Source organism: Olea europaea, unplaced genomic scaffold, assembly GCF_002742605.1.
Source record: "Olea europaea var. sylvestris unplaced genomic scaffold, O_europaea_v1 scaffold1005, whole genome shotgun sequence".
NCBI classification, from domain to species: Eukaryota; Viridiplantae; Streptophyta; class Magnoliopsida; order Lamiales; family Oleaceae; genus Olea; species Olea europaea.
In genome coordinates this window covers 102,535-114,149 of record NW_019227368.1, presented here as the reverse complement: position 1 = coordinate 114,149, position 11,615 = coordinate 102,535, and the positions used below count along the sequence as shown (strand labels likewise).

At 30.3% G+C, this 11,615-nt stretch overlaps 1 protein-coding gene across 1 annotated transcript in view; it reads right to left on the bottom strand.

Moving 5' to 3' along the window:
- Positions 1–4,365, bottom strand: part of LOC111372511 (transcription factor MYB88-like) — an 8,744-nt gene extending 4,379 nt beyond the window's left edge. The window contains exon 1 of the mRNA XM_022994858.1: positions 4,295–4,365. Within this exon, the coding sequence (XP_022850626.1) occupies positions 4,295–4,365 (71 nt within the window). The remainder of the gene's footprint in view (positions 1–4,294) is intronic.
- Positions 4,366–11,615: the final 7,250 nt, after the last annotated feature.

The window sequence follows — 11,615 nt, the reverse complement described above, 5'->3', positions numbered from 1 at the left end:
TATTCTGTTGGGCTTTTACCCACCCCTCGAAACAAAAATTTTGCCTAGGATACCACCCTTTTCCTCCCCCCTTTGTCCTTCACTTTCTGAAGAAAAAAGAAAATACGTTCTATTTCAAGATTTTTAACACAAAATCTTGATAAATTTATACCTTAATACTTGCCTCGAGATTTGAAAAAGAAGAGTATAGAACATGCATTTCAAGTATATGTATATCAAATTTACAAAAAAAATAAAAGAATCGATTGAGTTCAAAAGATAATGAGGGCTGCTTTCTTGCCGTCTAAAAGTATGAAACTTTCTCTCTCCAGGAAAATGAAAAAATGTGGATTTTCAAAAATAATCAACGGATTGCTGCTTTTGAGCGCGGGTATGGAGGCCTCAGTTTGAAACTGATATTAAAAAACGCTGAAATCCACGAGATGATATTAATGATAGGAACCCCACACCTCACCTTCACTATGTGTATTCCATCTCCATGTATGTATGTACAGCGCCGGTTATTGTGTGACTCAACTGTCACATTGCCACGGAAATTTTGGATAGGAAACTATAGAGAGAGACAAATAGAGGAAAAGGAGGAGGAAGATGAAGTGAAAAATGAGTATTTTTATTTTTATTTTTTCCTAATAAATTGACATTCCATACCAGGTGACTCGATTTGCGAAAGCAAATGGTGCCAGGAAGTTAGGCCTAATTTCCAAACACATAAAATAAATTAAAGCTTACTGTCTAAGATTGTAGAATATATATCTAGCTTTAGTCTACGATGGCATTTTGTAATGTATCCATTAAACCCATTAAAAATTTCGAAATCGCTACTTCAGAGTGGGAACTTAGAATTCGCTATCTAATCTACTTGAGTCCTTAAAAAAAATGAATCAAAGTAATGTGATTAGTATAATTAAATGGGTTATAATGGCCACTAATCTTTGTATGTAGTGCTACCTTGACCTTTGAATATTATTTTATTTTAGACACGCCATTGAACTTAAAAAAAAAAAAAAAAGATTGATTTAAAGATCCTACTCGTTTTGTCGTCCATTTTTTAACTAAAAATTCTCTTTGTATGTGCACCGAGTTGTATTATTTAATTGAAAATCTTGATGGTTTGACATATGGGCACACAAATGCGAAGGATTTTCAGTTAAAAAGGGACATCAAATTCGAACAATTGTTTGAATGAAATAGTTGCAAGTTCACGCTTAAAATAAATCAAAGTTCAATGACTGAGGTGATACAAAGTACAAAATTCAATGACCATAAGTAAAATTAACATATAATTTAATTTATACACAAAAGAATACAAATTGTATGTGGTTTAGGATTTAAGGATGCAACCCATGTGAAGTAAAGAAGGTTGGAATTTGCCAGCCTGGTTCTGACCACTCACTATTCGCTTGTGGGATATAAATATGTAATTCTTGTTTTTTAAAATTGAAAAACGTTCTTATTCTTTTTTGTTTTATATTCTTTTTTCTTATTTGTTACCTTTTGACAAATAATTGTGGTGTACCATAGGTAAATTATTGTATTTGAGCTAGATAGAAGTTGATATGGATGAAATGATTTGTTCTAGACAATGGAGAAACAAGAAATTATGGCAATAAACGAGTAATTTTTTTATTTGCTAATGTAAGTGTGGATTTGGTTCATGATTAATGTTTTCTAATATATGTAGATTGTAAATTCTAGAAACATCCACATTTCGTGATTTCAAAATTTTGAACTATACTATAATAGCTTGACAATCACTGTATCTTTCATTTGTCACTTGATCATACGATAGATTATTGAATCAAAGTCCAACAAATACCTCTACGTCGAAAAAGTAATAACTAAGCCGAAATTGTTGAGTTTTCTAAGCAAACATGGTCATCACCATAAAATTATCAAGCTTGAAGGTCATGTTCAACACATATTGAAGTCTATCTTAAGTATATAGTGAAAGAAAATAGATAAATTCATGTTAGAACTAATTACATTGAGAAGTCAAAATAACTTGACAATAATACGAATATAAACAGAGAGAAACTTCGGTGAAATGATCGCAACACGTGGCGATGTGACCGTCCTATCCAGGTGTGCCACCTCGGCTAGTGGCCCACCACACACCCTCAGGATGTGTGGGTCCCCTATCGAGGTGGCGCCTCGACATTGGACAAGCACACCATCCAATGTCGAGGTACACCACGTGGATGGTGACCTTACTCCACTGAAGATTTAGTCATATAAATATAAATAGGCGTAGGGCCCACACGAACCGCATTACATTCAAGCCTTATCCAAAGTATATCCTGTTGAACAAAGTTATTTAATCAATTTCAACGGAGTATGAGCCCCGACCAAGATCATACAATTATGTAAACCTTAAGCTCGACTTTTGGCTAGTAAGTTAGATGATTTTGTTGTGTTAGAAGCTCAAGCCTTAGTTTAAATAATAACCTCAAATATTTTTTAAGACTCGTTCTTATATAATATTTCACCTAAATTTGAACACAAAGAACCAAAAATTTTTAAGTAAAATTTAAGCTTTATTATTAAAACAAAGTTTAAAAAAATTAACTTGTGATGTAATTTTTTAAGTCAAACATTTCTGTCTACCGCGTTTTTTAAAAATTAAAGAAGATTATCTTACTAATTTCAGTAATTCACTATTAGTACAAAGTAACCGACATTCGTTCTTTGAACAAATGTTAAAAAGTTGTTTATATTTTGGTATGTTCTTTTATTTTCCATGCTCTCTCTAGGTTGCAAACGAACCTCTAAAAATGTGCTTTTGCTACGTACCTTATACTACATTACCTTTTTGTATTAATTAAAATTACTTATTTAGTAGGGAGTTTAACGGAATTCTTACTAGATGAGTAGTCCAAGATCTTTTTAAGTTGGTCAATATTTTGATATGTAATTAATGTGGGATTTTTATTCTTTAACATGCTCCCGCAAGATAGTAGCTCATTTAAACAGACCAATCTTAAAATTCGTGTGTTCATTTTTAGAGTTTTAATTTGATCAAATTACTCGTTGAAACTTAATGAGCTCTGATACCATGTTAAGACTTAGGGTTCCATCTTAAAATGTCAACCTTATTAAAAGGAGTAGTCCAAAATCTTTTTAAGTTGATCAATATTTCGGTATTTAACTGATGTGAGATTTTTATCCTTTAACATGCTCCACAAGATGGTGGCTCGTTTGAGCAGACCAATCTTGAAATCATTGTGCTCATTTTTAGAGTCTTAATCAGATCGAATTACTCGTTGGAGTTTAATGGGCTCTAATATCATGTTAACACTTGGAGTTTCATTTTAAAAGGTCAATCTTATTAAGAGGAGTAACCTAAAATCTTTTTAAATTGGTCAATATTGTGATATTTAATAAATATGGGATTTTTATCCCCCTAACAACAAGAATATACAACAAAACAAAATTTTAATCTTGTTGCGTTGCAAGAAAAAAAATGTCAATAGGACTAATTTTTGTCACACCAAAAATTTCAACAAAGTGAAGCTAATGTGTCCCCATCTTAGCAAAATTGACACACACTCAATTGATTTGAAACTAGAAATCAACAATTTTGTGGGGAAGCCATAGCCGGCCAATTAGGTATAAAATTCAAGGAGTCAAATGATGAAAGCTAGGGTTCATATACAATTCTTAACCGTAGAAGGCCCTCCACTATATGCAAATAGTCATTTTTTAATCCCTATCTTTTGAATTATAATTAACATCTTTAATTAAATGAAAATGACAATATCTCGTGTCATTTTCATCGAGGTCGTGAGATAATTATTCTATATTTTATAGGGTATCAAGACTCTAAAGAGGTCATTAGCTTTTAAAATTTATCGATTTAATTTCTGATAATATTTGAAATTTTTGAAAAATAGTACGTCAATTACTGTGTTATCTAATTGAAAAGTTTAATACTACGATTGACGAGCATATTTCATTCGATCCGACTGCTCCCGGCTTCGATGATCATTGATAAGTAATATTTCATCTTCTCCCTACATGGTACGTGGCACCAAGTGGAGAAGAAATTTGGATGCCACGTGGACTGAAAATGAAAGGTATCGTCTTGTCCATCTTTTTTGGATGAATTGGCAATGATGGAGCCCTAACACAATATGCAAAGAAAAACTTGCAATGGCAGTCTCAGTCGTCTTCATCTTGATAGCGAAATCTACCGCCAAAAACTATTTCTATTTTATCCACATTCTATGTTGTTCGTCTTATCCTGAATTGTATACGGTGAATGTGTATACTCATTAAAGTATAGACACAATCGTACTTGTCATGGATAAAGAATTCTCTTAAAAAATCATCATTGCTCTTACGAGGATTATCAATACTCGAGTCCATTGTCAACAGATTTTTATATTTTCAGTTTAAATAGGAATTTATAAGTTTAGCAAACATGACAGTATCACACATGACATTTTGTTCGATGGAAAATGATGAATCAAACTACTAGAGTTGTATTTTGTAGTGTATGGCCAAAAACTCCGAGTCAAGAAATCATCCCAGCTCACTGTTGATAGGTACAACACTTCGACATTGATCAAATTGTTAAAAGATCATTGGTGTTAAGATCTTTGGCAATTGATAGACTTTTTACAGTGTAATATGTTGGACTAGACATTACCGAACATAATGCTCAAACAACTACGTAAAGTACTTCGTCTTTCTTTGATAATTTGATCTGGTCTAATATACAAAAATAGCAATTGGTACACCGAAATAGACCGTATAAAGAACTTAGTATGAAACTAGAATAGATAATAGTAGACGCATGGTAAATTAATGTAAATAATAATTTTTAATCTTTAAACAAAAAAAAAAAGGACAATTGCACTATCAACCAAAAAATGGCTTTTAGTAAACTAGATAAGATAATTAATATAAGGACCGTGCTGCTCTACCAGAAAATGATCTGGTAGAGCAGCTTCACTCACATTTGGGGGTGGGGTGGGTGTTTTTTGACATTTTTTTAATAATGGGTCCCAATGGGGGACCTATTGCTGTGAGAGAGGCTCCTCTACCAGATCATTTACAGGTCTGGTAGAGGAGCAAGATCCTTAATATAAATGGTATTTTTCAAAAATTAAGAAATGAATAAATAAAAGGATATTATCCTCCTTAATCCACCACAATCCTTTAACCTATTAGTTTATATTCTAACTTTGCCATAATTTTTTTACACAGTCTAATACAATGCACCAAATCTAATTGAAATATATCAATATATGAAACTTACTAAAGTTCATTTCAAATAGGGAATCTAAGAGAAGACAATAAAGGGAAATGTGTAAGAAAATGGTGGAGAGTGAAAGGTCGGTCGAGATTTGTCCCACAAAAACCAGCCTTCAAATTAAAAATGAGAATAGAACCCACAAAAAGATCAATTTCTCAGAGAACCCTATGCAAAAGCTTGTTATATTCTTCCCTTACTCTATCAACTTTTCAAAGTTGAGTACACAAAAGAAAAAAGTCTATACTGTTCCTTTCATTGTGTCACACAAAATGCCATTTTTTTCTTCCCACCAAAAGAAAATCTATTAACATTCCACTTGGGTGTTCTCGTGATCCCTTAATTTTGTCATTTTTTCTTTCTTGATTGATCATGAAATTTTAGTCCGTGGCCTTCATTTCCAACTGTCCGGGATTCAAATTGTAAGGAGTCGTGATTTGTTTGGACGATATAGACAAAGAAAATCAATTTAAATCTTACTATTTATTTCATTGGATACTACATATTTAACATATGTTAAAAGATTGGTTTAATCTTTTCTAATGAGGCTCCTATACTATAGTCCAAGATGCTCAATTATATTCAAACCATTTATGATTAGATTAGCCGATTGACCTAATCATGAGTTTGAATGCCGTTTTGCTTAGCTAGGTTGTGGTAAACGATAAATAAATGATCAAGTTTAGTACTTTCATGTTTTCTCTTGTACGTATAATGTATCTATACTTGTAATAAAATTGTCCCTATTGCTCAGTAATTATGGACTAGAAAGAAAGAAAATTAAGGCATCGTGAACACAGATCATAAAACTGCATATTGATTTGATGTAAAAGAATGATAATCACTTTTTTTTTTTTTTTTTCAGGAGCCTCTGAAATTGGCCAAGTGCATCATGTGAACTTCAAATATGGTAGGACAAGCTATAAATTAAATATCATTTTATGCAAATACTGGGAAAAAAAAAAAAGTAATAGTGGAAATGGCCTAGATGTAGCTCTAATTGATGTTACTCCCCCACCTCAAAGAAAAATAATTAATTAATTATATATATTTTTTGGCATTTTTCTCCTCTTCTCACTATCCAATTTCTCCAACATAAAATGAGATATTTTTCGATAATAAATCCCATCTTAATATTATATATTATATAATGTTTGTATTGTCAAATTGTAATACGAGCATAATCGATGAAAAACTATTAGTTTTGACAATTTAAATCCATAGCATGTTCGATGTGTTACACTTTAAAAACTGCACATGATGAAGAAAAAAATAACTTAATATTTATTTGCTACTCAAGATTCCTATCTTGTTCAACGCATCAAATGTATATATTGAGAAGAATTTCTTACTTATAGTATTTCTTAATATTGTACAATATATCGTACCAATATTTCACGTGACGTGTTGCATTACACTATAGTATCTTTTTAAAACATGGTAAGTCCAATTCGATTAGCATAAGGTATACCATCATTGCGGGGAAGAAAGGAGAGTATAAGTGGAGCTTGGTGAGGCCCAAGTTCCCAAAGAGATTGATGGTGAGGGGTGGGGCACTATATATGCATATTATTATTTCTTTTTATATGTAAATTAGCCATCATGTCAATTAGAGCGTTCATTCCACCAATAGAAATATTCCAAGTTTTTGCTAATTAATCATTCATTTAACTATACTAAATGTTCAATGAGATTATGATAAACGTTAATTTTAATTAAATCTAATACGGAGGACTTGACAAGGTTAAGTAATAATTAGTTCTGTGATTATTTTTTTTTTTTAAAAAGAATAAATATCACTTTATTTTTGGTTTAAGAAAAAGTGAAAAAAAAATTATATAATAGAGAAAAATTATTTTATAATTTCTTTTAAATTGTGCTCTCACTTTTTACCTGTTAAAAGGGTCCATTATATTCTTTTCATTCTTTAATTAACGAAAGGAGGAGGTGAGGAGAGAAAAGAGGAGGAGAAAACTAAAAGATTGAAATAAAGGTAAAGGACAAAAACAAAAACTAGAAAGGATAAATTGTTGGATAAAAGTTCAATCTTTTGGTTTTCTCTAATGTAGTGGTTTAAGCTTTTATTATGTAGGGTTAAGTCTAATCCTTGTTATGAAAACAAAACATATCTCTCAAGAAATGTTGATCTTTGACATATATCCTATATTTTATTAACAAATTAAACTTTCTATAACATTGAAGGATTAATTTAACGAAAATCTCAAGTAATAGGAGATTGTCTTGAAAACGGGAAAGAATTATGTAAGTTATAGTTCATTCGATAATTGTATAAAAAAAATAAAGAAGTTGATAGATAGTTCAATATTCTAATATAATATTAGACCGAACAAATAAGTTTAAATTTATAACGTTAGAAATTGGAACTATAACGAAAATAAAATTATCCTATACACAAGGAGACATATTAATTTTTAGATAACTTAATTCGATATAAGAATCAACATTTGCAAAACAAACCTACATGTCATGGTCCCTTATGTTCTTACTAATTTCCACAAAAAATAAATGATAATTTGCCTAAATTACATACTTCATTCAACAATGTGATTTGTAAAAGCAAAGTGCAATCTTGCCTAATTCTCTCATAATTAACTACATACTATAATTTTTTTGTTGTTTGTGTCAAAACACCCCATTATAAGGGAAATCTCACTTTTCATTCAAAAGGGACCCATAAAACGATCTAAAAGCGCTCCCCTCTCTCTTTACACTAAATCAAGTTGAACTTACATAAAGAAAGAACTAGACATTGATGAAGAGTTAGGAAAGTGAAGAGTATTTTACCCTAAAAATAAAGTTTATTGAGGACCCTATGTACAATTGACAAGAGTACAAATCCACTTTATGTTTTTCTTAGAAAATCAAATAACTATTATTATGTCTCATTTATTACAAATAATTCGTTAGATACATGAATGTGTTGCATCAAAATTTTATCTTTTAATTAAAACCTAGTCACTTTTGGTTTGTTAGCTATACGCTGATTTGAATGCGACTTAACAAGATTAAAGAACGTAGACATGTCCAATGTCGTATAATTCCATACAAATTCCTTTTTGTTAAGATTAAGATTTATACATACACACTATTCTCAACTTGTAACACTTTTTGATCTATGATTAACAAACACATTACAAATAACTAGTTCCATTATTTCTTAAATATGTAATGAAATTCAAAAAAATTGGCTAATCACATGTCAAAGAAACAAATGACGTAACTAAAAAGGCCCATGTGGGGAATGAAAATGGAGTTTATGTTATTCTTTGTGTAATCTAATTTTAGCTTTATGTGAAGGTAGGGTTTATGGACTTTGGATTCATCCATCCATCCATTCGTGTGGGTACCCTCTTTTTGAAATTAGAGCCGCCTTTTTAAGTTCATAAGTATTTATATATATACACGTTCGATCCATATTATTTCAAAAAAATACATTCTTAAATAGTAATTTAATATCATTTTAACTGCACATTTTTTAATAAAATAATATTACAAGCAAATTCAAAATTTTTCCTTATTTTTAACTACGTATTTATGATCAATACACTATTTAAAAATTCGTTCTTATGGAAATAACGTGGCTCAAACAAGGGCATAAGTTGTGTTGAATTACCTTTTATTATGGAACAACACAAGACGCTCTCGTAAAAGAGAGAATGTTTATGCGAGAATTCTATGACCCCATCATATTCCCATTACTTGATGACTAGATTCTCAGTTACCATCGTTTCTTCATTTGTTTATATATAAATGTATATTAATTTCTTTAAAGAACTACATACTCCCACACACATACAACTATGTAATGAATTCTTCGTATGTATGTTTCTCAACGTCTAACTGTATAGTTCGATTTAGCTCTTGTTTGAGCCTCATTCTTGTTATTAAAAAATAAAATAAAAAACCGCACATTTGAATAGTATATTGATGAAAAATGTACAGTTACAAAATAAAAAAAAATCATAAATTCGTGTGTAATATTATTTTATTGAAAAATTTGTGATTGAAGTGGGATCAAATTACTGTTGAAGAATACATTTTGGTGGAAAAGTAGGGCTCAAACAAGGGCTTAATATATGACTATGTGGTGTACCAAGGCTGAACTCAAAGAACAAAAGAATGTAGTTGTTCAAATAACAAGTTAAAGATGTTATAAATGAAAGATTTTTATTTTTTCTATTTTGATAAAGAATTTTAGATTTTCAACTTCTAACAAAAATAATGCACTTGATTTTCCATACTATCATGTATTATATTCACATATGTTCGCATTCAACTGAACTGAATATTAATTTCAACTACACATTTACAATTGTTATCAATTTACCGTCCAAACATTTCGTTGACCAAATACCATTCCTATTAAAAAATAAGCTTACTCAAACAAAGGCTTTATTTCATTATCATAATAATTAACTATAATCGGAAAGAAATAATGCAATAAAAATATGGTTTTTAAAATATCATGGCCACTCCTTTGAGGCGCCTATGTAAATATTGCATAGCCTCATTTTTTTTTATTTTTTTTTTCTTTTTTGGGTGTTGGCGGTGGGGTGGGGGGAGCGTGTGATATTTCTTCACTACCTATATTTCCCGCCAAATCCATAATTAATTATGTTCTAATAGACTTTGGAATGTGACAAAATCATCACTCTATATTTTATTGACACAAAATGGGTTTTGTTGGATATGGACTCATATTAAGACAAATTTTTATGCTATTTTCAAAAGTCGAAAGTTATTTTTTATCGCTATTTTAACATGAATAATATTCATTCGTAATTTCACACTTTGATAGTGAAATATTGTGATCTATGAGATGAAAATATAGAAATGCATCTTTCTTGTCACTATTACTATTAACTCTTTCACTTTGTCTTTGTTATTTCACAACATTTGATATAATTATTAGTTAAGTTCACTTCGCTCAAATAGAAGATTTACAGTTCATAGATAGCTTACGTTTTAGTATCCTTCTAATTTTGAGAAAGAACATTCCATTCAAATTTCAAGTCGCGATCTAAATGAGACATGGACTAGTATTACAATTATCAGAAGAAGGACCTGCCCGAAAATTCTTTAAGAAATGAGACTTGGATGCAAATTGCAAAAGCTTATTGCCCTTCTGGATAATTAAATTGGCCTGCTTCATGCCTCACTCACTCAAATTCCTACTTTTTTCTCTGAACATATTATGTAAAGAACTAAAAAGAAAAGAAATTTCAGAGTATGGGTCAAAAGTGCATTTGGAATTCACTTTATTTAACTTGTTTCATCATTGTAATAAAAAATTCACAATCCTCACTCTAGTTTTAAGTTCATATGCTATGGTTTAATCTTATTGCAAATTATCTAATTCTTTTAAAGCCTTCTGATTGAGTTATTTACGATCGATCCTTTCTTTCTTTTAAATTAACTGCAACTGAGGAGGAGGTCGATAAAAAAAGCTTATCAAGTCAAAGTCGCAAACAAGAAATCAATTATTAAATATGAGACGAAGAAATTGATAACGATTCTGACTAACTCCAAATGCACTAATTAAGTACAATTAGTTTATTTGTAATGAGCAAATTGTTAGCTTATCATAATCAAAGAGGAGAATTCTTGAGTTTTACCTCCAACTACTCATTCGAATTAACGTGAGCCCAACTACACATTTCATTGTTAGATTCCATGTTAAATATTTGAAGATGTTGCCCTCTACGCATGCCAAAGCATTTTAAATTTTTAAATTAGTTCTGTAACTTATTCTTTTTAATACATATTACTTTGTTAAATAATTAAAATTTCAGCCGTCCTCGCAATGTCCCATGTTAATTTGCTAACTCTCATCTAATATCTAATGGTATGTTCTCCTCATTACTTTGGGCCGGGGCTACCTAGCATTAGGTAAGCAGTAAGCAGTAAGCAGTAAGCACCCTCAATGTCAAGAACTTTTTCTAACGGAACATTAATATATAAGGTGTATGGTAATTGTAAAATACAATTTCAAAATTAAGAATTAGTTTTATTATTTAAAAATCAAGTCATAATTAATTTTTATTAAATAATTGAATATATTAAAGTCACGATATATGCAGTTTATGGTCACAGTTACGTACTAAATACAATCACATGACGTCACGGTTACAAATTAAAAATGTTTTAATTTATGATTCATTTATCGATCACAAATTATCAAATTAATTGGTCACTAATTATTTCTCGATCATAAGTCACAAATTTTATAGGTTACGATTTATTTATTGATTACAAATTACAAAATTAACAAGTCACACACTATTTTTTTTTTTTTTTATCACAAATCACAAATTTTATTGATCAAAACTTATTACACGGT